General features: G+C 40.6%; 2 protein-coding genes across 18 annotated transcripts in view; both read left to right on the forward strand.

Annotated features, from left to right (window-relative positions):
• Positions 1-18,098, forward strand: part of zmp:0000001200 (dedicator of cytokinesis protein 9) — an 86,131-nt gene extending 68,033 nt beyond the window's left edge. For 3 of the 17 annotated variants that reach the window (XM_037109072.1, XM_037109068.1, XM_037109073.1), the window contains exons 28-54: positions 836-982; positions 1,078-1,161; positions 1,320-1,431; positions 2,272-2,450; positions 2,557-2,673; positions 3,395-3,506; positions 3,600-3,733; positions 5,166-5,280; positions 5,400-5,466; positions 5,551-5,598; positions 7,177-7,313; positions 8,160-8,275; positions 8,378-8,515; positions 8,621-8,803; positions 9,489-9,602; positions 9,702-9,917; positions 10,157-10,432; positions 11,240-11,362; positions 11,469-11,582; positions 11,828-11,833; positions 12,977-13,006; positions 13,590-13,736; positions 14,165-14,375; positions 14,975-15,165; positions 15,278-15,378; positions 15,470-15,608; positions 16,978-18,098. In XM_037109072.1, coding sequence (XP_036964967.1) covers positions 836-982; positions 1,078-1,161; positions 1,320-1,431; positions 2,272-2,450; positions 2,557-2,673; positions 3,395-3,506; positions 3,600-3,733; positions 5,166-5,280; positions 5,400-5,466; positions 5,551-5,598; positions 7,177-7,313; positions 8,160-8,275; positions 8,378-8,515; positions 8,621-8,803; positions 9,489-9,602; positions 9,702-9,917; positions 10,157-10,432; positions 11,240-11,362; positions 11,469-11,582; positions 11,828-11,833; positions 12,977-13,006; positions 13,590-13,736; positions 14,165-14,375; positions 14,975-15,165; positions 15,278-15,378; positions 15,470-15,608; positions 16,978-17,103 — 3,483 coding nt within the window. In that variant the 3' untranslated portion in view covers positions 17,104-18,098. Of the gene's footprint in view, positions 1-835; positions 983-1,077; positions 1,162-1,319; positions 1,432-2,271; positions 2,451-2,556; positions 2,674-3,394; positions 3,507-3,599; positions 3,734-5,165; positions 5,281-5,399; positions 5,467-5,550; positions 5,599-7,176; positions 7,314-7,594; positions 7,639-8,159; positions 8,276-8,377; positions 8,516-8,620; positions 8,804-9,488; positions 9,603-9,701; positions 9,918-10,156; positions 10,433-11,239; positions 11,363-11,468; positions 11,583-11,827; positions 11,834-12,976; positions 13,007-13,589; positions 13,737-14,164; positions 14,376-14,974; positions 15,166-15,277; positions 15,379-15,469; positions 15,609-16,977 lie in introns of all 17 variants that reach the window. The other 14 variants (XM_037109082.1, XM_037109077.1, XM_037109084.1 and 11 more) reach the window with 8 other exon arrangements.
• Positions 18,099-19,200: 1,102 nt separating this feature from the next.
• Positions 19,201-27,026, forward strand: slc15a1a (solute carrier family 15 member 1a). Its single transcript, XM_037109087.1, has 23 exons — positions 19,201-19,314; positions 19,557-19,597; positions 20,491-20,578; positions 20,724-20,865; positions 21,143-21,262; positions 21,353-21,452; positions 22,615-22,705; positions 22,811-22,894; positions 22,996-23,078; positions 23,162-23,248; positions 23,344-23,433; positions 23,521-23,565; positions 23,661-23,693; positions 23,802-23,890; positions 24,002-24,083; positions 24,243-24,362; positions 24,481-24,618; positions 24,699-24,745; positions 25,004-25,111; positions 25,235-25,346; positions 26,108-26,245; positions 26,353-26,460; positions 26,578-27,026. The coding sequence occupies exons 1-23, from the start codon at positions 19,308-19,310 to the stop codon at positions 26,824-26,826; spliced, it is 2,202 nt and encodes a 733-aa protein (XP_036964982.1). The 5' UTR covers positions 19,201-19,307; the 3' UTR covers positions 26,827-27,026.
• Positions 27,027-27,402: the final 376 nt, after the last annotated feature.

Genomic DNA, 27,402 nt, shown 5'->3' on the forward strand with positions numbered 1-27,402 from the left:
CTAACAACATGTTAGTCCTTCTCTCGGTCCTTCCCAACTTCTTTACACAACCCATTCTTTTCTGCTGAAGATTTAAATCTTTGAAACTGTGGCACAAATATGTGAAAGTTTAAAAGACATTACTTTTTTTTTTTTTTTTAAACGTTGTAGTTTTTTGCTCACATTACTCAAATGGTAGTATGTAGTGTAGTACACGGTATGGTACATTTGTTTGGGACTGTTTTGAGAGGCAGATTAATTTACATGATATGTACTTGTGAGCATTTTGGTTTGCAGGATGGTGTATATTGGATAAAATTGAAACCGATGTACATCATAATGAAGGAACATGGTCTCAATGCAACAGCATCGCTCACATTGGTGTGTTTTTCATGGTGCTCCTGGACCATCATGACAACTGAGCAATTGCACTGACTTTCACCTAGAAGACTGGGGGTTCATGTCCTTTTTGGAGGCTATTGTTATATCATTGATTATTATTTGTAGACTTAAATGACCTATTATCTTCATTTTTTTCAGTTTTCTTTCACAGTTGGGTTAGGTTTAGGCAACAAAAGTACTTGTTTAGGTTTAAGACAAGATCACAGTTTACATTAAAGTGTTACACTGATTTTCTAATTTCTAACCCATATGCCTATGTCTCCAGGCTCTATCTCACTATATACATCTGAACTATATCAGGCTTTGGCTGCACAAACAATATTTACTATTCACTGACTTGTGGTTTTGATCTTTTCATGGTATTTTCTCATCTTACCAGACCTGATCTATTGAACCCCAGGTGTATTTTCCTGTAGAATAACACTTGTATGAACACTCGTGCTGTGCCCTGCAGCTGTCCAGGAATCAGCGCTTCTCAGCATCCTTCCATCACACGGTGGAGACGCTTGTCAACATGATGATGCCTCACATCACTCAGAAGTACAAAGACAACCTGGATGCTGCCAGGAACGCCAACCACAGCCTGGCAGTATTCATCAAGGTCAGGAGTTACGGCAGGGTGCCAGTGGATGCACACATTAATTCTGATTTGCTACAAATAGTGACATAATTGCTTTTCTCCATCCTTCTCTTTAGCGCTGTTTCAACCTGATGGACAGAGGCTTTGTGTTCAAGCAGATCAACAACTACTTCAACTGTTTCATGCCCGGAGACCCAAAGGTACACACAATACATACAGCAACAGCATGTTATATACACATAAATCCTTGTTTGTAAAAATGTGCAAAGCCTTGTCAGCATCCTGATGGAGGATATTAGGCTGTGCTCCAGATATGTTTTGTACTACCTTAATGGTTTCTGTTGTTTTCTGAATGCAGACGCTGTTTGAGTTCAGGTTCGAGTTCCTGCGTGTCGTGTGCAACCACGAGCACTACGTCCCCTTAAACCTGCCTATGCCATTCGGAAAGGGGAGGATATTGAGATTTCAAGGTGAGCAGATTTCTCTCTCGGTTAAGCAACAACCCTGACGGTAGCTTTACAGAGTGCTCACATCGCCTGTGTTCGATAGAAAACTGAAGTAAAACCATACCATCAACTGATATAACAACTCATACATACACAATTTGGTTGTTGTCATAGCAGTCTTTTATTTTATAGAACATACTTTGTTTTTGTGTTCCTCAATTAGCTTTATTGTCTCCATATGATACGGTGGAGTCAGACGATACTCCAGTAGGTAGGTACATGGGTGTGCTGCTTGCATGTCATCTCCAAAAAGAGCAGACTTTGATCTAATCATAGAACCATGTCTGGAATGGGTAAAAATGATCCAAAATCTAAACTCAGACATTGTAGTGAAAGATGTGTATAGAAGCTGGGATTGGCTCTTTGGGCAGGTGTGGGTGATAACGTGTGCAAGTAGTTTTTTTTTTCCTGTCTGGAGGTGGTTTGGAGTTTGGATGAAGTAGTTTGTTTAATTTGATTTCAGTCATTTTGGGGGAATCTTTGAGTGTGATTTGGGATTTCTTTACCTCTCTTGAATAATGTTGGGAACCATCTGTGAACAGCTGCCAAGATTCAATCACAAGCTTTCATCCTGTTTTTCTACAACGATCACCGTCGACGTGCAGCAGAAGCTCAGTCACACAGCCTGAGCGTGTCGAACATAAATTACAAGTTTTCTGTCAATCTGTTTTTCCCTAGAATAGAAAAAAATCATCAAGAACCACTTTGGTGTTTGAATTGTTTGCCAGGATCTGATGCCGTCAACGATCTTTACACTGTTTGCACTTTTTCCTAATCTCTTCATCGTCCTCTTCCTCTCCTCAGACCTCCAGCTGGATTACTCGCTAACAGATGACTTCTGCAAGAACCACTTCCTGGTCGGGCTGCTGCTCAGGGAGGTCAGTGCAGCTCTGCAGGAGTTCAGGGAGATTCGTCAGAACGCCATCCAGGTGCTGAAGGGTCTGATGATAAAGCACACGTTTGATGACCGCTACACCTCTAAAGTAAGCAGTGCCTTCTCGCCTCTGTGCTCTTTTGCATTTCCACTGCACGTCCGCATCTGCTGTGGATGTGAGTGAGGCTCTGTTGAGAGATTTATTTGTTTTTCAGAGCCAGCAGGCCAGGTTGGCAACGCTGTACTTGCCCTTGTTTGGTCTGCTCCAAGAGAACGTCAACAGGCTGAATGTGAAGGAGGTATCCCCGTTCCCCATCAACCACTCCAACAATGTAAGGGAGCCACCTAGTGGCTAAACCAAGGAAAAGATCTAAACTCAACTCATTTTTTCTGACATCTATAACCATTTCCACACCTTAAGAAACTAATATATGCCATACAAAGATAAAGAAAATCATAGAGAAGATTTTGACATTGGAGAACAGGATCCTCATTATGTATAGCATTAGCATAATTATATTTCTAAACCAACAATAATATGTCAAAGAGCAGCTTACCATCGCAGTGTTCAGTATTCATGAAGTGGAGTACTATCTCTCATCAGCAGGAGAACTTCTCTTCACATCAAAGTACAAAATGCAATAGTACAAGAACAAAATGACCCACCCTACCAGCAACCCTCCTGAGAAGTGTTACCTGATATTGCATTTTAGTGTGAAGTAAAAATGAGTTATCTTCAAAATGAAGTTATCTTGTATATCTCATGGTCATCAGCCACAATGACAATGAATTCCATCCATCGTGTATGTACAAATAGTACTGGAGCACCTTTGTCTACAACTTTTAGATTTTAGGACCCAAGGACCCGTCATCAGACCTGTTCCTCACCTGGGGGCTGAAAGCTACATACATATGCAGGCTTGGGGAGTTACGGAATACATGTACCTGTAACAACAATACGTAATTAGGATACAAAAATCCCAAACCTGCCTGTACAATATGCGGATTTGCGTGCATTAAACTGTTGCCCTGTTTTGTTTTTTTATTCCTCAGAATGGACGAGAAGATTCACTTCTTACCAACGCCTTGATGACACCTCCCAGGTCTAGCACCTTCCTGGACACCAGCTTGCACAAAGACGTGTTCGGAGCCATCTCGGGCACCTGTGAGTGGAAAGACGACGCCCAAAAATGGAGAAAAAAAAACAAACAAGATATTTGTTTCATATTAATATAAAACTGTACTTTTTTTGTGACAGCTTCACCGCACACATCGTCCACCCCCAACATTAACTCCGTGCGCCACGCGGACTCTCGCGGTTCACTCATCAGCATTGACTCTGCCAACAGCCTGCCTGAGAAGAACAACGACAAGGGCAACTCTCTGGACAAGGTACGGCCTGATGCGTGCAAGATGCCCGTAAAGTCAGTTCATACAACATTTATGAGAAACCAAATTTAGGGTCCTTGTCGGGCATATCAGAGGTCCCCTTCTTATGACAGAAGTTATTCAGACACTTCACTCACCCCTCGTTAACTTGTACCATTAACTCCCCCTCCTCACCTCTACGGCTGGCCGTGGCAGACGGAGAGGTTTGTGCGGAGACACTCTGTCAATGTCCTGCGCTTCTTTGCGGAGACTGAGGAGACCATGCTCTCCGTGCGCACCAAGCGTGCCACCATGGACTTCTCCCTGCTCTCTGTGCCCTGTGTGCCAGAGAGCGCCCTGCACGCCAGCGTTTCACTTCAAGTACAGAGCGCCTCCTTCCCTCACACAGTCATCCTCCCTCTTAGGAGTGTCCCACCTGGGAATGTTAGAGTGTGTGTGTGTGTGTGTGTGTGTCCTAAACCCTCGAAGCCCCTTTCTTTGCCAGATGATTCTCAGGCATGGACCTGTTTGTTCTCTGGCCATAAAGCAGACCTGCAGGGGGCCTCACAGGGTTTGTCTCTGCTCTTTTTCCAGATGTTGATAAGCATGCACGCTTCAGGGATTTCTCGCCTGTTGACTTCCTTTCACGTGTGCTGTCATTTTTTTTGCCTTCACTGAAAGTCGGCCTCAAGCAAACTCTGAGATAGGTCCACTAAACAGAAAAGATCGTCTGTGATGTTGTGTGTTTTTATCTTTTGGTGAAGATTTTATTACTCTTTTATCACATTGTGTCTTAACAGCATTAAAGGAAAAGGGCACTCATAAATAATGAAATTGAAGTAGTTTAATTTAACAATCAACTACCAAAAGTGCAAGAAAATAGCTGCACCACAGCTGCACAGTTGACGTTCAACTTTTCAGAAAAGCTAACTTTAGCCTTGAGGTATTTTCTCCGAAACACCCACTGACAAAGCCGTGGCTTCATGCTTTCCATTAAGTCAGCCAGTTTCATAGTCTAGACGAACTGCTGGCAAAGGAACGTGCTTGGTATATCGCCAACCCCTTGCTGTGGTAGAGCTGTTGCTCCACTGCTTTTGGGTCTGTTTTTCTCCCTGCTCTCTGCCTCAGCTGGGAGAAGTGGTGATGGTTTTCCACCGGCAGCTGTTCCACTTCGCATAGAGCCCTGCAACGTCTGAGTGAATGGCTCCGCTAGTGTAGCTTGATCGCTGTAATCCCAGGACGGAAATTGACCGCATCATAGCCAAACACTCAGTTATCTAGACTTTGAACTATGACAAACTGAACTTCCCGAGAAAATGTAAATACATTCGCTGTGATCAGTGCCCTCACGAGAGAGCATTTATCATGGTTTAGCCTCGAGGCAGCAAAAATGAGCTAGACAGAAGGAAGAGCCCTGTTTGTGTGTCTGTGTCTGACCAGAGTGTTTATCCCTCAGAACCAGCCTGCGTCCGCCCTGGGCAGTACCCTTCTGCGATGTGATAAACTGGACCAGGCGGAGATCAAGAGCCTCCTCATGTGCTTCTTACATGTGCTCAAAAGCATGTCTGAGGGTAACACCTAACTCCACCTCTCTCCTGCTCCCTCTGCCTGAACATCTGCACTTTGGTTTGATGTGTAAACACTAAACTTACCTTCATGTCTTTCTAATGTCCATCACTGTCTCTTCCAGATGCTCTGTTCACATACTGGAACAAGGCTACATCTGCCGACTTAATGGATTTCTTCACTCTAATCGAGTAAGAGATTGCTTCATGACAGCCCCTGTAGCTAAAGCTTTACATTTTACTGTGACTGACTTTTTGATTCACCTTTCCTCTTAGAGTGTGCCTCCATCAGTTCAGATACATGGGGAAGAGATACATCGCAAGGTAATGTTGATGACAGTATCTGAATGTGTGAATGCCTTTCTTTTAAAGACTTTGAACTTAAATAAGCATCCCGTCGAATCTGTGATGAAAGGTTTGATTTTACAGCGGTTCCCAGTGTATTCTCTGACTCACTGCTATTATATGACTGTTTAATATTATAATTTTTTTTTCATACATTTGAATTGTCAGTATTTAGGCTTGATTGCATTCATACTACTTTCACTTGGATTAGCAGAGGCAGAATTTTTCGTTCATTCGTTAGCTAACTGGTGTTAATTCAGCTAGCACCTTTAACTTTTTAACAATTTAGCCAATACCCTTAGCTAACTTTTTTCAGTCTATTTATAGCTAGCTAACTAATTCAGTAGTTTAGCCATAACTTTTAGCTATTTAAATCCATTACTTTTAGGTTACATGTCCAACTATTTAGTCATTGCTCTCAGCCATCAATTTAAAACCATCACTATAAGCTAACAATTCTAGCCGTTTATCCATTACTTTTAGCTATTCAAATCCATTACTTTTAGCTATTTAAATCCATTACTTTTAGATATTTAAATCCATTACTTTTCGCTATTATTTCAGTCCATTATTTTTAGCTATTATTTCAATCCATGATTGTTTACAGATTGTAAGATTAGTCTTCAGTCCAAAAACAATGATGTATGTAACCAAGTGGTGTAGGACTAAAGGTCAATATGTCCTCCAGTGAAATGTGTCTGATAGCTACTCTGCCCTACAAAGTTATGAAATGTGTCCGTGATAGAATGTACTCACTGTTTACTCCCACGAACATCAGATACCGAGACAATGTATAGCTACTTTTTGCCTCCATTTTAGATAATACATTGTAAAAATGCATTGTGTTGAAGGGTGTGACTGTATGTTGAGCACAATTATTTAACATGTAACTAAAATGTGCCCAAACACACTCTATTTGGGAGCTGTGGCCTTGACTCTCAGAGGGCTTTGGGTGTTCATGCTCTCTCTCTCTCTAACCTCCCACCACTGTTTCTATCTCTATTCACTGAAATGCTGGCAAGTTTAACATAATGACATAAAACCTGGCTCCTGCCCCCTCCTGCTTGGGTAAGACTAAAGGTGGAAATGATTTTCTGAAAACTAAATGCATGATACGTCCTCATCCTATTGAACTTGCAGTGTTGTGACATAACTACCGCCTCTGAATTCATCTATAGCATCCGTCTCTTTCATTCTTATATGCATGGCATTTGCTGTAACTTGCTGCTTTAATGCTGTTTCTGTTGCTTTGGTAATGATCAAATTTAAATGCATGCCAAACAATACATATGGCATCTCTACTGCATTAGTGCTACAGTGGGTTTATGTGTAAAATCACCCAAAATGTTCAAAACATGTTTTCCAGTTGAATCCCAGAAGCTAAATACTTAGCAAGATGGTGTGACCCAAAAAATCTGCTTTTGCTCCCAAGACATTTGAGTGATATCTACACCAATTCATTGTGTAAATTGGTGTATTACACCCTAACCTGCTTCACTAACTCCGGCCCTGCTACTAATCTGCCCTTCGTCTAACATTGTCCTGTTTCCTCATCAGGAACCAGGATGGGGCAGGTCCGGTAGCACATGAGCGGAAGTCTCAGACTCTGCCTGTGTCCCGTAACAGGGCGGGAATGATGCATGCCCGCTTACAGCAGCTCAGCAGTCTGGATAACTCATACACTTTTAACCACAGTAAGTGCCCCATACTGTACCTCTCATCAAACATCCTCCACCAGAGGACCCCCGCCGACCCCTCGTGCTTCTCAACATCATTTTCATCAACATCACCCTCTTCCTCTTCCTCTGGTTAAACCCAGCCTGCTGTCAAGCTGAAATTGCATCGGAATTGTCCGAAAAATTAAATAAATTGGGGCGAAGGAAGCCGCGTATAGCATTACGTTGATTTTATCTAAAGGGCTGTGTGCTCAGTGTGTTAAATGGCATCATTTAATACAGTTTCTTTGTGTTTTCAGTGTAAGAAAGATTTCAAGTATTCTTGGAATATCTGTAGAGCATGGTAAGAATGTACCAGGTTGGCAGGCAGTTTGCAGACTGTTAATGGCTCTGTTCATTTGGTTGAATTAGGAGCATGCGAACATTAGCTTTCAACATCCTCTCATCCCTCTGGCCAGCTCATCTGCTCTGAACTTAATCTTACATTTCATGCTCTGAAAAAAAAAAAAAAGAATCCATGTAAAATATGAAGGGTTTCATTCCAAAATGCTAAAATAGTGTTGCTTGAAATTCATTCCTGAATGTGAAACAAATCATTGCTGCAGATTGTAAACAAAATGTTTCTGCCTCGCTAACGTTCACGCATCATTCATTTAATGATGGATTATTTTTTGTTTCAGTTTGGAATGAAACTCAGTCTTTTTAACATGATGAAGTTTTCCATTTTTCAAGCAACAGCTTTGCCTTTAACACTCAGGTCTCAGTATCTTCAAGAGATATTTGAATGAGTTTTCTGGAGTGTCGACATTTAGAATGTACTGTTGGGGGTGAAACAGCTACAGCTTTCTCTTTTGTCCTCTTTAGCCTACAGTCACTCGGATGCAGACGTGTTAAATCAGTCGCTGCTGGAGGCTAACATCGCTACTGAAGTGTGTCTGACTGTCCTGGACACGCTGAGTATCTTCATCATGGGATTCAAGGTAACACACAGCATTCATCAAACACTCACTGTACTTTTCATTAAATGCAGTATTTTGGTTATCTAATGATTCATTATTGTGTCTGTCTGTCTTTCTCTATAGGCCCAGCTGTGCTCTGACTATGGCCACAGTCCACTGATGAAGAAAGTGTTTGAGGTCCATCTCTGTTTCCTACGTATCAATCAGTCAGAGACGGCTCTCAAACAGGTCTTCACTTCACTGCGCACCTTCATCTACAAGGTGTGAAGGACGATGGTTCCCTGCCTGACAAAGCTCTGTAACTGTTTGTTACGGTCTTAAGTGTTCACCTTAGCTGATGACCTCTTTGTCTCCTTCAACCTCTAGTTCCCCTGCACGTTCTTCGAGGGCCGAGCTGACATGTGTGCTGCGTTCTGCTACGAGATCCTGAAGTGCTGTAACTCCAAGCTGAGCTCCATCCGCAGCGATGCCGCCCATCTGCTCTACTTCCTCATGAAGAGCAACTTTGACTACACTGGTCGCAAGTCTTTTGTCCGGACACACTTACAGGTGGGACGGTCCTCATGTTGTCTCCATAGAATACGAAAAAAAACGCTTTCCTGTTCACATTATTTAACAATAATCTTCTGGGCTCCTTCAGTACCTTTGCTCTGCTTAATACTTCATGACTTCTATTAATTGCTTTAGGAACTGCATATAAACAGGATTTTAAAGTGCTGACATATACGAGAAGTTTAAAGAAATGGCACATTACCTCTTACTGTTTGGGTTTCCCCAGTTTTCATTTAAAGCTTTGTGAGATACAATACATTTTTATGAGTGCATGGGTGCAAGGAAGGATCTAACAGACTGTCACATAACATTAAACACGCATTTCTTTACCCGTGAAATGACTTTTTGGCAAACAAAAAGAACATGCATTCTGTCCTGAATATTCAATATAACGTATAAAACACAAAAGGTTTCCTTATTTTGTGTAGCAGTAAGAGTAGCTTATGGTCATTTCTATATTCTTAACCTTAATCAAAAGTCCAGTTTAAGGGAACTGAAACTATTCTTCATTTGGATTATGTTGATGCAAATCCCCTATTGTTTTGCAATTACTATCATTGCCGTATTTGCACACATAGATTTTGGTTTTAGGACTTCAAACAGTGACAAAATGAATCCAATTTCAACCAAAACTCAAGGGTTAAACAACATTTAATAAAGGTTCATCTTTCTTTTTCTTCAGGTGGTGATTGCTGTAAGTCAGTTGATAGCTGATGTGATCGGTATCGGAAGTACCCGCTTCCAGCAGTCTCTGTCGATAATCAACAACTGCGCCAACAGTGACAAAACCATCAAGGTTAGGAATTCATTTATGTGCCTAAGAATGTTCTGTTTTCCCGGTAATATTCCTAAAATAGCAATAACACGGCTGATTGTTCTGCGTCATCCTCAACAGAACACAGCTTTCCCCTCGGATGTGAAGGACCTGACCAAACGCATCAGAACAGTCCTGATGGCCACGGCTCAGATGAAGGAGCACGAGAGGGATCCGGAGATGCTGGTGGACCTGCAGTACAGCCTCGCCAAGTCTTACGCCAGCACGCCCGAACTACGCAAGACCTGGCTGGACAGCATGGCCCGAATCCATGTGAAGAACGGAGACCTGTCAGAGGTCTGTGATAAGAGCTCAGTCTGTGTGGCTGAATTGGTTGAACTTTGATGTAATGGTGTGACTCACTTTATATCTGTATCTGATCATGAGTCTATACAGTATCATATATCAAGTATTGATATCGGTCCAGTTTATTTAGTGCTTGTGTTATTGATAATGTCCAATACTGTTCTGTAACATAATAAATACTATGAACATCACTTTGCTTATCTGACCTGAGTTGCTCTTGTCATTTACAGGCAGCCATGTGTTACGTTCACGTCGCAGCACTTGTAGCAGAGTACCTGCGGAGAAAAGGTGCTTCGATAATCTGTTTGCACTTGCAAGCCATGCAGCATTTATGTTATATAGATTCTGCATATTTAGGGCTGATTGTTACAATGACGTCTCCTCTCGTGCTGTGCGCAGGCATGATCAAGCAGGGCTGCTCAGCGTTCCGTGTCGTGACTCCAAACATCGATGAAGAAGCAGCGATGATGGAGGACGTCGGCATGCAGGACGTCCATTTCAATGAAGTATGTGTTACCAATGCAAACACAAATGTCACATGCCATGCTTTGAGCAAATCATGAACAAATCATGAATCCACATACAGTCTGTTGTTTTGTTGGGCAAAAGCATGTGGCAATTAAGTGAAATGTCAGGTTACGTTAGAAACAGGTTTGGTAATGATACAATATTTTGATAACGATTCAACATTGAAAGGTGTAGTACACAACATTTCTGCATTAAAATGTCCAAAAATGACTTGTTGTCATATATTGCACTGAATTGTGTACTTGCAGTATCCCAAATGTTTCCAACAATGTTCAAAACCAGGGAAATATGCTATTTTATTCAAGATAACGCATTTCACTTGGTCGCCTATCAATGCTATGATAGCCCCTTTACCCCCCTCAAGTTGTTTGTGTTGCTCACCCACTCGCATGATCCCACACTACTTTATGATGTCATCAAGTAGCTCTTGATTGAGAGACCCCCTAGTGAAGTATTTTATCAACATAACAGTTGATTCGTCACATGTGAACGCAACACATTTATTTATTTTGAGAACTAATGTGTGTATATTTCTTATAATGATAAACCTTTTTGGGAGGAAGCATTGCTGTCTCCAAAATGATTTGGTTATTTTATTTGATTATCTCAAAGACTGCAGTGTGTGTCTATTTCTACCCACAAGCCAACAGCAAACTACAATGTACGCAGATGTGTCTGAGTTTGTTTTTTTGTTTTTATTTCAGTTCCTTGTAGTCGTCACATTTGGTTGAGATAAAAAATAGGCGACTTTTTTTTTATTTGAGCTGTATTTGTCTTTCTCTCAGGATGTCCTAATGGAGCTGTTGGAGGAATGCGCAGACGGGCTGTGGAAAGCCGAGCGCTACGAGCTCATCTCTGACATCTACAAGCTCATAATTCCCATTTATGAGAAGCGCAGGGACTTTGAGGTAAAAAGGCTGCTTCATCAGGAATTGTATTTCTCCACTAATGTCATCTAGACTGTGACATTAACTCTAATAATATTTTTAATATGATTTTAATTCCTTTGCACAGAAACTGGCCCATCTGTACGACACGCTGCACCGTGCATACAGCAAAGTGACCGAGGTCATGCACACGGGCAAGAGACTGCTCGGCACCTACTTCAGAGTAGCTTTCTTTGGCCAGGTGAGTTCAACTCTAAAGACAGACCTATTGTGTATTTAAAAATTTATTTAAATATTGTTCGTATCATTTCTGAACTAACTTTATTTCAAATTACTCAAAGTTGATTTCACATAAGAGCACAAGTATTACTTCATATTGAGCATGACGGCTGCTGGAGGTGTTTTTATTTTTAAGGGCATGACCAGCTGCAGTGGCACTTTATCATCCACTCTAATATCTTTTTCTGCTTTCTGTCCTCTGTGAAGGCAGCGGTAAGTTGTGCAGTAGCCTCTCTGAGCAGCCTGAGTCTTTGTGTGGTGTTCGTGCTGCTGGAATCCATTGCACTTCTAAGACATTGTCTGCTGCTTCAAATTACAGTAACAATCAGTCACCACCAGTGTTGGGGTCATAACGGCAAAAAATTGTTACTTGTTACGAAAATGAGCACATTACTTATTTACTCCCAGGCGAAAGTAATTTGCTAATGTTAAATGTACTTCCTAATGTTAAACCCTACATAGGCCCATATATCAGCTCTATCCTAAATAGGAGGGCATGTACAACATCGTTTATTAACGCTCTTTGAATATAATACCACAAAGCAAATACACTGTGTAGAGTCTCATGCGTGAACTTAAGTTACACAAGTAACAGCAATACCGCTTTATTAGTAACTGTAGTGTGATTCCTGAATTTTGGAACAGTGACTCAATAGATTGCTGCATAACACACAAAACTGATGTGGTAACAGTAATGTGTTTCTTTGTAATAGTGTTGTCAAAAATATCAGTGTATGGATGTGTATAGATTCTGAAAATTTCAAATGGGTTCAATACTTGTTTTCTAAAGAATCGATAAACCTGCACCGGCTGCACTTTATCACTCTCACTGATGTAACGCGAGAGACACCAGTGCCCACATAGGTCCACCTCATTCCACTCATCTGACTATGATCAGATCACCCGTTGTGTCCAATTGAGTATCAATATTTTTCAAGGTGTTGTATCAAAATAAGAAATTCCAGTATCGTGACGACACCACTTTGTAATGCGTTACCCCCAACACTGGTCACCACACCTGCTTTCTGTTTTTTGGAACTGTGTTGCATGAGGCTCATTCACTTCTGCACTCATGTCAGTGTTTTCTGCTTCTGTGTTACAGATGTGCGTTAGTAAGATTTAGTACTGACCCTCTTTGTTGTCTAATCTTGTGGAGCTTTCTGAATAATTCGTCTGGTGTGGTGGTTCCTTCTGCCTCTGTGCTGTGATAGAGGTCCACGTCTCTCTTGACGTGGTGGTCTAACTAGTGATCAAACAAACAAATCAGAGTGTGTGAAAATGTGTTGATAGTATTTAGGTAGTTTTCATGGAATAACAATGATTTTTGTTTATGTTCTGCTGTCCACACCCCTGTAGCAGTACCAGTTTACTGACTCAGAGGCTGAGGTAAATCAATGAAAGCCAGCGTGGAGTGCAGTGGTGTGTTAGGCTGTGTTGTTGCGCCGTTGCTAATGCCGCCAGTGCTATGTCACGTGCATTGCTTATCTTTGGGCTCTTTAGCTTCCCCTTTACTCTGGCCTCAGTGTCGTCCTAACAATTTTCGGAATAGTAATAGCAGGATTCAGCTCTCCCTGGGTAAATGCATGGCTTCACCCATCAGTCCATCGGACCATTAAAGACAAGACAACCGACTAATCTAAGTGCTCCTACTGACAGTGTGAAATCCGTGCCCCCGCCTCCGTCCTGTGGTCTGTCTCACATCACTGAACTGACACTAGTTGATGTCTTGCAGTGGAGCTTTTCTGTGTTTGGACATTAGATAGAGGGTTCTGTATTTGTGGAGTCCAGAGTTTAAAAGAGGTTTTTTTTTATTTTAGTAGTTTCATTTAACAATCTGTTGGAATGATTCCCGCTCACAGCCCATGTTTGATTTGATGTGGCACTGTTTACTTCTTTATATCTCATTAGATAAACACACTGTTTTTTGTTTTTTTTTAAATTCATTTTGACTTTGTTCTATCTTTTTCAGGGCTTCTTTGAAGACGAAGATGGTAAGGAGTACATCTACAAAGAACCCAAATTCACCCCTCTGTCAGAGATATCGCAGAGGCTCCTCAAGCTCTACTCAGACAAGTTTGGACAGGAGAATGTGAAGATGATCCAGGACTCTGGGAGGGTAAGATTTTGTTGTCATTGCATCTGTCTGTCATTTTTAATATCATTGTTATTTATCAGAATCAGAAATCAGAATTACTTTTGATCCCAGAGGGACAATCAGCACATTACATGTCTGAGACAGAGACACCATTCACCCTATTACAAGACACTATACCATCAACATGATAATGAAGCTGTTATTTTAAGTTAAAAAGTTACATAGTGTGGTTTTAAGAAATTTGAGGCAGACAATGGCCAGCGTACACTGCATTTCATCAAGATATAGACAAGAAACCATGTATTTTAACCATTATTTGAAGCTAACAGGAGGAATTAATCTCCACTCCCTTGGGAGGTTGATATTTAATTTATGATTAGACCCATTATAATTATGAAACTTGGCACGGGCACTGATCTGTTGTAATCTCACATTTACATTCTCCTCAGATTAACCCCAAAGACCTGGACTCTAAGTACGCTTATATCCAAGTGACACACGTCACCCCTTACCTGGAGGAGAAGGAGCTGACAGACAGGAAGACGGACTTCGAGAAGAGCCACAACATCCGACGCTTTGTGTTTGAGATGCCTTTCACCATATCGGGCAAAAAGCAGGGTGGGGTGGAGGAACAGTGCAAACGCAGGACTATACTAACTAGTAAGTTCCCCTACATACTGTATATAAGATAAAATAAGTTCTTAAAGGGATAGTCTAGCTGCTTAGTAGTGCAGTTCCATAATTTTAAAAGATCAATATTGGTGCATTAGGGAGATATCGTGATTTGAAGCACTTTAAGGTAGAATTACGTAATGACGCCGAGCTGTAAATAAACGAGATGTTGGTGTCTTTGCATCAGATGATCTTAACTAATCTAAACTGTGGGCCACCGCCTCCTCTTGTCTGTATATTAACACTTTTGAGTAAAACAATCTTCAGACACACAATGCGCAGGACTGTCAGTTGTTGAGGCCTTGCATTACTCATTCTCATGCATGTGCATGAACAGATTATCTTGATTAGATTCTGAGCCTGTCAGCTGTTCATCAAGGACCTTTCCTATTTCCTAATCAGTTAGATTGTTTTATGGTGCAAAAGCTCCAAAAGTTCAACCTCACATTCTTATCTTTATTATCTCAGAGCTTGCAAAAGATGCACAGTACACAAATGAGTGGCTCCTGAGCTGTAAAAAATGCACATGCAAAGAGAATGATTCATTAACTAACACCCGCCCTCCTCATTGTGTTTCGTCCACGCAGCCACACACTGTTTCCCCTACGTGAAGAAGCGCATTGCCGTGATGTACCAGCACCACACCGACCTGAGCCCCATCGAGGTGGCCATCGATGAGATGAGCAAGAAGGTGGCCGAGATCAAACAGCTCTGCTCGTCCAGCGAGGTGGACATGATCCGTCTGCAGCTCAAACTGCAGGGCAGCATCAGTGTCCAGGTGCCTGCTCTCGTCAGCATGAACCCACACATACACACACCGGACACGCCTAATGAAACCAATAAAGAATTACAGAATTAAAGAATGAAATGGCTTCTGCATCCTCCCTTAGGTTAATGCTGGGCCACTCGCATATGCCCGAGCTTTTCTGGACGACGCGAGCGCCAAGAAGTATCCTGACAACAAGGTCAAACAGCTGAAAGAGGTCTTCAGGTGAGATGAGATGCCAGCAGCTCATAATGCACGTGTGCAAATGTTGATCAGGCTTCATCACAGCTCACCACATGATCCTGTGTTTGAGCAGGCATTTTGTGGAGGCGTGTGGCCACGGCTTGGGCATCAACGAGCGGCTGATCAAAGAGGACCAGCAGGAGTATCACGATGAGATGAAGGCCAACTACAGGGACCTCGCCAGAGAGCTGTCCATCATCATGCATGAGCAAGTGAGTAGAGTGTCGGTAACCGAAGTAACAGTGCACTACTTTAATCAATACGAATGTTGCACCTGTAATCGACAGACCGTGCTCGTTGATAACACCGTTCTCTGTTTTTCCCTTGTGCTGACATGAACAGATTGGATGGTAATGCAAGAAGCACCAATACGAAAGAAAGACTTGAGTTGTTCATTTGTTGGTCCAGCCAGACACAAGCATCCCCTACACTTTCACTTCCTGTCAAACCATTAGAAATGTGATGTGACAATAGTCTTTGTCCCGTCTGTGTATAAACACTGTAAGACCTCTATAACATTCCTAGAATGTTCCCATGTTATTATGGTCTCGTTCTTGTTCTGTTGTGTTTCCACCACAGGCAAAATCTGTAGCAAGCTGCTGAAGCTAAGGTTCATCTCTTGACCTTAGGAAGCACTGAACAGATTGGCTGACGTATCTGATCTGATCACAGACGGGCCTTATCTTTACAGCCTTTGCAATGAATAAGAAATCAGCTTAACATAAAATATCCTCACACATGGAACGACGCATGCCCACTGTCAATAAAAATGACTGGTCCCCCTGATCACGGCCTCCAGGAGCTCTCTTCTCCTGATATTACGAAACTCAAAACTACAAACAGTCCTTTTCTCCCTCTTCTATGAACTCTCTCGATGCTGCAGCTGGCTAGACCAACAGTAACTTATGGATCTGTTTAGGATTGTTGACATGTTATTTTCTCTGCATGTGTGTACAGTTTGTATGTATGCATGCACATATACTGTATGTATATACATGTACATCTGCCTGTGTGTGAACAGCATGTGTGTATGTATGTACATACATCTGAACGTCTGAAATGTGTTTATGCATTTATGTTTGTTTTACACGCACACTTGTTTTACTCTTGGTGCTTTGTGGTTGGATCGGCCTTTTTAAACTTTTCAATTTCCTGTTTTGTGTAACTGTCAAAATTCATGAAAGTTAAAGCATCAAAGGAATAGTTCCACTGTTTTTGAAAGATGAATACATTCCAAATGCTTACCATTTTTTTCTGATTTCTAGTCAGAATATTTCAGTACAGTTAATACAAGACATCTAGAGAGTATAATAACCAAGAAATACCACGTGTTCTTCACTGGTTTTTAACACATTTTTGAAGTTACATTTTTTCTTACCATGTATTGTATTGTTTCTTTATTCTTTTTGTTTTTTATTCCTTTTTTTTGTTCATTCATCATCGTTTTTTAATTGAGTTGTACATTAAACATTAATATTTGAACAAAAAAAAAATGACTATACTAATATTATCCCCAACCCTGGCAAAAAATAAGATGGTATCATGAATATCTGTGAACATCTCCTTCTTCCCTGCCTCCAGATCAGTCCAGTGGAAGATGGCATGAAGAGCGTTCTTCCAGACTCGCTTCACATCTTCAACGCCATCAGCGGCACGCCAACCAGCACCATCATCCAGGGAATCCCCAGCTCTTCTTCGGTGGTATGAGGCTCGCCCGGGATAGCTTTATGCTTGAAAACCCGCCCGACAGTCATGCCAGTGATGCCATATTGTCACTTCTAAATCCTGATCCTGCATCTCTTCTGTCGGCTTAAAGGGAAACGGACAAAAGCACAGACAACTCTGACCACCTCTGACCCTTGTCAGTGAACCATGACCAGGCACTGGACCTATTAAAAGTATATACATGGTATGGTGGCTGTGTTGGATGTCGTTATGTTAAAAAGAGAGGATCCTGCAGGAGACATGACAGACTTTGGCCAGAAATTAATGTGTGATGAAGCATTTTCTGACCACTCCTTCACCCATTTCTACCTGAAAAGACTGGGCTTTGTTTCCACGGACACATTCCTGTTGAGATCTTTAATATGCATGTCATCACGTTACACCCACCGCCCCTTGAAAAAAAAAAAGCCCATTTTTGTTTACTTTGATAATGTTTCACGTTGTTTTTGTATGTACAGCATTCAACTTTTATAAGCCACTGTATTGATGTCTCTGATGAACAGTATATGCTGCAAACATTGACGCTCCATCTCCCTGTACATGAAGTTATATTTCTATAAAATGCAAAAGGGCCTCCTCTGACTCAACCTTAAATCACTTCAATGTCTTAGAATGGGAGCGTTTTTAAATATTTAAAGCCATTGCATACAAAAAATATATTCCAAGTTGTTTATTACTGTATATATAATAGGAGTGTGTGCAATATTTGCTGTGTGGGGCTCATACACTGTAAAGATGATGTTCACCTTCTTGCCAAAGCGATGAGGTGTGGAACCAGACACTATGCCTACTGTGGAAGTAATATGAAGCTTTTACCATGTTAGTGTTCATTGAAATGTTCAAGAAATTGTTTTATATTTGGGAAGCAAATGTTTTCTTTTTTTTATTTTTATTTAACGCAAAGTCACTGTTCTGCTGTAAACAGAGATGTTTCCCTAATGCTTTTCTTTTAAATAAAATACACTCTTTTCTCTGCACATACGAATCCTTATTTCATCATCAAGTGTATTCTTGTTTTTATTCCTACTTTAAAGGTGCACTTTGTAGTTTTTGGGAAGAAAAGCTTAATTCATGGATTTGTCCTACCTAAAGAACTGAATTAACAAACTCTCCTGACTGTCAAGGACAACACAAGTTCATACTGCTGTACTATGTTTGTATGTGGCGGACCCTGCCACCCATCTAGCTTCAAACAGTGTTCTGTGACCTTATTTTCCCCTGAGAACAGCTTGTTTACTGAGATGTTGAAAAGAAAAAAAAAATCTGTGTTTGAATTTCTTTTCTAAAACGACATGCTGCCTCTCTAAATGGGTTACATGTCTCTACACATGAACACAAGCATTGAGAACATTGTTTGTGTACACAGAGTTTACTAAAAAAGAAAGTTTTTGAACAACTTACGTTAGCAGTAGCTTCTTCCTCTAGCCGTCATCACGGCAGCCCAGACGTACTCGGGGATCAACACGTCTGGGTAGAGTGTATGTGGTTCAGTTCAGCTGTGTGTAGAGACCCTGGTGATACTACCAGCAAAGTTTCATGTTGTGTCGAGCCTTCTTAGTGTTTTAGAAATAGCAATTTTGATGCTAGCGTAAAAGTGCCCCATGCACTCCATTGAAAATGAGTTTGAGCCGAAAATGAAAAAATACGGTCAATCTTAAAAGTGCGTTTTTCATCGTAATTACGCTTTTACATGAAGGTTTGACTCATATACATTCACAAAAAAACCTAGGTTGCATTTTGGCGAGAGTTTCACAGAGATTAACGCTAATGTTGGCTATGTAGTGATAGATTGTAAATATAGCTCTTTCTATAACATTACTGACTGTGTTAATGTTCACAGAGTTTTCCAGAAGGATTGGACACCCCAACTTTGTGGTAATGTGCTGCCCCAAAAACAGTTTGGAGAGTGAATGCCAGAGGCGGCAATTCTTACACGTACCACCTTTAAGGTGTGGAGTTGTTGGGAAGGTGTCAGGGACTGAACATAGCTGCCTCTCCATCTCCTATATCTCATGTTCCCTCCCATCACAAAAGTAACGCAGTCAGCAGTGTGGGCAGGGCTAATAAGAAGCAATATTACTGACGCACTCCCACTCCCACGGGTGAACAGTGAAGGATCAATTATCAGCTGCTCCTCGCAGGAATCTCAAAGGAATATCAAACAGCAGCAGCTTCACTCAAACATCATGACCGGTGAGTTTGCAGTCATTTATTTTTGTGTATTTTTCCATTTAAATCCACAAATGGTAATAATCCAGAGTAGAGGCTGCAGTCACCTGAAAGTCGAGTCAGAACAAATAAAGAAAACTTGTTGCTCATGTTTAACTGCTCAGACACTGAGAGACAGAGACAACAGTGGCAGTTCATATGCTACAGTTGTTTCTCTTTATATGCTATACAGCAGGTTATTTAAACTGGTTTAATCTTGTGTGTAGATAAAGAGGATCCCAAAAAAGGGAGGAAAAGCAAAGGGACGGTAAGTACCTAATTTATTTCATGTTAATACAGTGTTTGTTTTAAAGGACCAAAGCAGCCCTCTTCATATGTCTATAGTGTACTGCTGAAGTCAGATGTTTAGCTACTTGTATTTTCCATTTATGCTACTTTATGTTCACCACATTACAGAGGGAAATGTTTGACTTTCAACACCACTGTGTTATCTCACATCTTCATTTAGTTTGTGCATCGAAAACATGTGATATGTATGACTTCATCAGTGTTTTAAAACTCTGATGCAATGTAAACCTCCTAAAATTATTAAAGCAAATTAAAATGAGTTCCAACTACGTCATTAAAATACTGCCTACATGTTAACGCCTCGATAATGATCATCCAATAACACAATTCTAAACACAGACATAGATCATTTAGGATAAATACAATTTTTACTGTTACTGTACAATTTTGAGATACTCATACTTTGCCTGAACTTCCATTTTCTGCTTTAATTCCACTTGCAGGCAACTATTATTACAATTGGATAAAATATAGTTGATCTAATAATTCAGCTGACCCCAGTAAATGAGTGTTGATATTTCAGTAAATGAATTGCCACAAAATTACTTTTGATACTGAAGGACAGTTATTATTGGATACTTTAAGACTTTTACTGAAGTACTTTTTCACTACATTAAATGTACTTTATGTATCAAAAGCAGTGTTGTAAAAAGTACCTAAAATCATGCTTGAGTAAAAGTAAAGACATTGTGTTAATTGCAAATGTTGTGTACTGTACTTAAATTTATGAATGCAGGATTTTGCCTATTACTGGACTATTTTCTCATCGTGTATCAGTAATTTTACAGGTAAATGATCTAAATACTTTCTACACCTCTACTGAACACTGTTGTTGATTCTCCTATCCCTTAGAGTAAAGAGATTTTTGGCTACCCGATCAGCATCTTCTTCATTGTTGTGAATGAGTTCTGCGAGAGGTTCTCCTACTATGGCATGCGAGGTGAGAATATTTGGTTCCAAACATGTGATAGCTTTTTTTTTTTTTTTTTTTTTTCAAATCATCTTCTTTGTCAGAGCTGATGCTGCTCAGTCTTAGAATGATACTGTATAATAAGAGGAAGCCTTTGTCTCCACTGCCTATCCAGCTGTCCTCGTGCTGTACTTTAAGTACTTCCTGCGCTGGGACAATGACCTCGCCACCTCCATCTATCACACCTTCGTGGCTCTCTGCTACCTGACCCCGATCCTTGGGGCCATTGTAGCCGACTCCTGGCTGGGAAAGTTTAAGTGAGTGGCTTCCTCAGTATCCATTGATTAAATGCATGAAGGCTTTAATTGTCATCTGCAACTAACCCCAATAAACACAGATTTAGTCCAAAGAGAAAAATAGTTAGTATAACAGTAGAGTTTAAAAGTTGTTTCTTTTCCTTAAAACTACTTCTAGCTGATGATATTTTGGTATCTTCACTCGTTACATTTTTTTTTCACTTGTAATGTGTTTTTTTAATGCTGAATTAGCACTTTTACGTCACCAGTACTATCTCGTTCCCTCTTCCTCTTACAGGACCATCATCTACTTGTCCATTGTCTATGCGATCGGCCAGGTTGCGATGGCCGTCAGTGCAATCCATGACATCACTGACGTAGACAGAGACGGGACACCAGACAACATGACCTTTCATGTGTGAGTTTCTACTTATTATAGACATATTGAGTTGTTTGCTTCTGGAAGGCAGTACCTTCTTCTCATCCACATGTCCCTCTTCTCATGCAGTGCGATGTCCATGGTGGGGCTCTTCCTTATCGCGTTGGGCACTGGCGGCATCAAACCTTGTGTTGCTGCCTTTGGTGGAGACCAGTTTAGTGAGCATCAGGTTTGAGCATTACCTCATTTCTGTCTATGTATCGGCTTTACTTTTCTCTAATGGTTGGCGGCAACAGAGGCATTGAGCATGTAAATGCTACACCCAGTTCAAATACTTGCAGTGTTGCACTTGCATGTCACCCCTTGTGCTTCCTCAACAAGACTTAGCCTCTAGAGGTGCTGTGTAGCCAGGGACTACCTATTGTTCCAAGGGCCCATTATTCCCAAACCCCAGTACTCCAAAGTCACTCTGACTCATGTTGTTCATCAAATAATAACCAACTTAATTTCAAACCAAAGAAGGTTAAGGTCAAGATTAAGGTAAGGGTTCGGGCATGGGGTGGTCATTAAGGAGTTCCCTGTGAATGGATGATTCCATTGCTCAGTTCTAACATGCTGATGTTTGGCATTTATACTGCTTACCAAGTTTACCATCTCAGTTGAGCGTGTGAGCATGTTAACATTTGCTAATTAGAGCCAGACACAAAGTACAGCTGAGACTGATGAGAATGTCATGAGTTTTGCAGGTAAGTTAGTCATAAATTAAAGAATCTGACAAATTGTACATTTAGATCTCATGATACCGTAAGATGAGAAGTGAAAGGGGAACTGAGTAATGTAGTCTCCAGGATTTGTCACGAAATCTCGACACTTTTTTAAGTCTCAAAATTGATTTATTATTTGCAAATTGGCTTTATTCTGTTTACTCAAGTATTTCGAGTCCAACACTGTAAATTAGGATTGCAGTCCCTAAGAGGACCCTTTAAAGCAGGGGTGTCAAACTGATCCAGTAAAGGGCCATGTGGCTGCAGGTTTTCATTCCAACCAAGCAAGAACACGCCTGATTTGGATCAGCCAACCAATCAGCCAACCAAGCAAGAACACACCTGATTTGGATCAGGTGTGTTCTTGCTTGGTTGGAATGAAAACCTGCAGCCACATGGCCCTTTACTGGATCAGTTTGACACCCCTGCTTTAAAGTAATCTAAGATACTGTGCTTCATCATTAGATCCATGTTGCAAGCATGGCTATAAAATTTGTGCTCTTGTTATCTTTTAAAATCATAAACACAGATATCAATCACTTTGGAATTGATTACACATCATATTCTGCATTGCACAACATGCATGAAACACGTGTTAACAGGTCACTGATTTATTTCTCTGTGCAGGACAAGCAGAGGAGAACTTTCTTCTCCGTTTTCTACCTGTGCATCAATGGTGGGAGTCTCCTGTCAACCATTATCACTCCCATCCTCAGAGGTAGATATGAGAAGGATATAAACTTTATGACTAACAGTGCCATAAACTTCAGTGCACGTGAAAGTCCTTGAGTACAGTTTAAGTAACAGCTGTTTCCATCTGCAGCTCAGGAATGTGGCATCTACACTAAGGAGAAGTGTTATTCTCTGGCCTTCGGCGTCCCTGCAGCGCTAATGGTGGTTGCACTTGGTATGTCTTAACAATATGGAGACTGTGATATGTACACCAGGCAGAAACATAAGGATTTGGTTCACATGATGGTGATGTTGTGCCTGTGATGTCCCAAACAGTGGTGTTCATCGTCGGAAGTGGTATGTACTACAAAGCAGAACCGCAGGGAAACATCATGCTGGATGTGTGTAAATGTATTGGGGTGAGTCTGGTTTACGCTTGCGTCAACACATTCTGCATCAGTGTGTAACGACAGTTGCCCTAAAGAACACATTTCTTCTTTAGTTTGCCATTTCAAATCGCTTAAGGCACAGAGGCAAACAATACCCAAAGAGGGAACACTGGATGGACTGGGCAGAGGACAGATATGATGTGAGTATCACCTCATTTTAATTCTCTAAAGTTGCTAACAATGTGTCTTGTCACCGGAATAACGCCAGTTCATACTGTGTCTGTCTGTGCCACAGAAACTCCTCATCGCTCAAATCAAGATGGTGCTGAAGGTCCTCTTCTTGTACATCCCACTCCCGATGTTCTGGACCCTGTTCGACCAAAAGGTACCTCAGAGTTGCTCTTCCTCTTGAAAAAGGACACTTCGCTTGTTAGCAGTGGAAACTGTGCTAAACTTTGCATCTCTGTTAAAGGGTTCTAGATGGACTCTGCAAGCCACCACCATGGATGGAAACTTTGTAAGTTTGGTGATAAAAACAACTTTAAAATATATTTGAATTCAGTGAAGCAATATGTGTATCAACAAAATCTAATGTTTTTGTTGTGTCTGCAGGGTGCTCTTGTTATACAGCCAGATCAGATGCAGGTAAGTTAAAATGATTGTTTTTTAAAAAAAAAAACTGATTCGTAATGTTGGCTTGCACTGCGCTTTGTGTGAAAAAATACTCACTGTGTTCATTTATGCTTTTGAAAGACTGTCAACCCCATCCTGATCCTGACTCTGGTGCCCATCATGGACAGTCTCATCTACCCTCTGATCCAAAAGTGTGGCGTGAACTTTACGTAAGTATTCCGGTCATGGAAAGATAACTTATTCTTGCATTAAAATGTTTGTGCTGTAATTCTCTCAGATTTTGTGCGGCTCAGTAACAGCAATTGATGTTAATTTAACAGGCCTCTGAGAAGAATGACAGTGGGGATGCTTATGGCAGCCATAGCGTTTGTCTGCGCTGGCTTAGTTCAGATTGAAATTGATGTAAGTAGAAAAAAGTTTATGAAATTAACTATAAAAAAACTAGAAATTAACTCACAGTTAAGGTTCATATGAACTTTGCTTATAAAAGTATAAAAAAAGTACTCTTGGAATTAATAACAAGGACAAGTGCTCGTTTCTAATTTGTGTAAAAATTTTCAGAAAACCTTGCCCACCTTCCCGTCGGCCTCTCAGAGTCAGCTGAAATTACTCAACATGGGCAATAGTCCACTGACAGTTAATCTGACTGGCGTGGGTCCTATTGATCTTCCTGCAAGCCAGGTACGTCCTCGCACAAAAACACACTGGACTTTTATAAAACTGGGAATCGCAGGCTTAAAATTCAGTAAAATTAGTGGCATGCAATCCAAAATTGCAAAACCTTTTCTTTGTTCTGCAGGCCAATGACGAATACGTCACAATTGACGGAGACAATGTCATCATTTCAATGGTCGATTTAGAGAAAAAAATTCCACTGGCAAAGGGAAAACGACAAACGCTTCTCATTCCTTCAAACACCTCTAAGGAATGGCTGTTGGTGAGTTTGAACCAGAGAATGATCAAAATAAAGACACAGAGGCCTTTTAACATTTCAATTAATCAGCGCCATTTCTCCAGACTGATGACTTGATTGCCAAGCCGGAACAAGGCAGCAATGCAGTCCGGTAAGTTGAATTGCAAAAATGTTTTAACAGCAACAAATACTCTGCTATTAATCACTGACTATTTTGATAATTGGGTAGTTGTTTTAGTCTCTTATCAGGTGCAAATACTGCAAATCATATAGGCTAGTTGCGGCAGTAAAGGTTTATCTAAATGGTAAATTGTTGAAAACAAATGAATTACTGCATACATGATGGTGTCAGTGACTGTTTTAAGATTTTCTGGTTTTAATATTTCTGCTCACTGTGTCCCCACTTCAGATTTGTAAATGGAATGGATAGGACACTGAACATTTCCACTCCTGATGTTCACGTTGGCCTAATTGGTTCATCTCTTTATTCTAACTACTCTCTGGTAAAAAATGGAAAGTAAGGATTCATTTTTTTCTTGACTAACTCCTGTTTTCTTTTTTTTTTTTTTACACAAGAATCATTATTTTATGCAAACAGCAACACAGCTCATTAAACAATTTTTTTTCCTCTATCTATCAGGATCATCTTCACCATAATGAGTACTTCACAGGCATGTAATTACTCCAGGGAGTTCGGATTTGGAAGCTCATATACCTTCTATATCCCTGAGAATTTGGTCATTGGAACGAATGTAAGTTTCACATCAGATTTTTTTATTTTATAGATTTCAGTCAGGTATGCAAAGTTAGATCTCATTTAAAGGGTGTAGTGTGTAAGAACCTGTCAAATTCATACTACTTACTTAAGATCTTTAAACATTTAGAAAAGGCCATCAATGAATCGATCCTACAAACAACAAGCCAAAGCCTGACATATCTTATTTTTCTTTGCCATAGAGCTGGATGTTGTCCTAAATCTATAAATAAAACTAAAAAAAAAACATTGGTACATCATTTCACTGGGTGTAGGGCTGTCCCAGATACAATGTCTGTGGCTTTGATTCATCAGTGGGAACATCCCGCAAATATTAAAAACTTTTTAAGTTTTTTAACTGCTGGGGTGTGAGCGAGTGTTGAGTACTGTTATTTCTGTTTTGGGACATAAGGTTTTGAGACTAATTAACTGCAACAGAGGAGCTTTATTTCTCTGCAATTATCAGTATTATTGCCTTTTAATGGTGAGGCAGACACTTCCCTGGAATACTCATTTGGAAGATGATTACCATGGTGACAGCAGAGACTTTTTTGTAACAGTTTTCTTATTTTGTTGTTGGTTTCTCAATGGCTTTTTGGAAATAAGAAAAATATAGAACTAACCAGCATTACACTGGAGTGTACAATTAGAAAAGATATTGTCATCTGCACGCTTTAGCATTATCTATCAAAAACCATCGAGCTACCATCTTTTGAGTCTGCCCCAAACTGAACTTACTTACTAATTACTCTATTTTAGTGTCAGAACGGCATAACTGCAACAGAAGACATCAAGCCCAACACGGCTCACATGGCGCTCCAGATCCCACAGTACTTCTTCATTACTGCTGGCGAAGTGATGTTTTCTGTTACTGGTCTGGAGTTCTCCTACTCACAGGTACAGTTAGTACAGTCCAACAATTTAAGGGCTTTGATTTATGATAGTTCTGTGTAGCACTCTATTTATATTTTATTCCACTTGTGTCATTCTTTGGTGTCTTCCAGGCGCCTAACAACATGAAAGCTGTGCTGCAAGCAGGCTGGTTGCTAACTGTTGCTATTGGCAACTTCATCGTACTGATTGTGGCTGAGGTTGCGAAGATCCCAGAACAGGTAAAAAAAAAAAAAAGTACATCCCAACTGGACACATCGGACACATCTGTGTGTTTGTGCCATGCAGACAATGACCCATGATGCATAACTCCCATGTTTCTCCCTCGTCTCTTCAAGTGGGCAGAGTACATCCTGTTCGCCTCCCTCTTGATCGTGGTGTGTGTCATCTTCTCCATCATGGCGTATTTCTACACCTACATAAACCCTGCCGAAATCGAGGCTCAGTTCATGAAGAAAGGTGATGACGATGACGAGGACGATAAAAAACAGCTACAGAAAGGGATGGAGATGGTCAGGAGAAACTCAACCGGAAGTCATAGCGATGATGATGATGATGATGATGAACGCAAAAAAACTAAAATGTGAACAAAGCGGGTTAATGTCCAGAATACATTCACATCTGGTGTTTAACATTGATGTGAGGTAGAATCGCCTAATTGTGTGTGTGGGTGTGTTTCAAATCTTTTATATTATAATCACCACACAACTATTATGGGTGAAGCACACAAAGCTCTTTAACATTATATTGAATACAACATATATATATATATATATATATATATATATATATATATATATATATATATATATATATATAATATTACAATGCTAGCTATAGTATTAGAACAACAATATCAACAACAATAGCAGATGAATGTTATTATTCTCACATTTTGCATATTATTGGATGTAATTCTTCTTTTGTGTGTAAGTTCTGTTCAAGTAAGCAATAAACATAAATCCTGTTTGTTGTGTGTTTGGGATATATATGCAAATTCTCAACGATTTCTAGCCAGGAGAGCCGCTGCACTATGTTAGAAGAGTATGGACGCTTCATCATTGAGAGTTTGGGTAAGAAAGCTTTTGGATTGTATTGGTCTGGAAAGACTTACCTCCACTGCTAAAAAAACAAAGACTTAATTTTGCTCTGAGAACCACGGA

The sequence above is a fragment of the Acanthopagrus latus genome, chromosome 9, assembly GCF_904848185.1.
Source record: "Acanthopagrus latus isolate v.2019 chromosome 9, fAcaLat1.1, whole genome shotgun sequence".
Classification (NCBI taxonomy): domain Eukaryota; kingdom Metazoa; phylum Chordata; class Actinopteri; order Spariformes; family Sparidae; genus Acanthopagrus; species Acanthopagrus latus.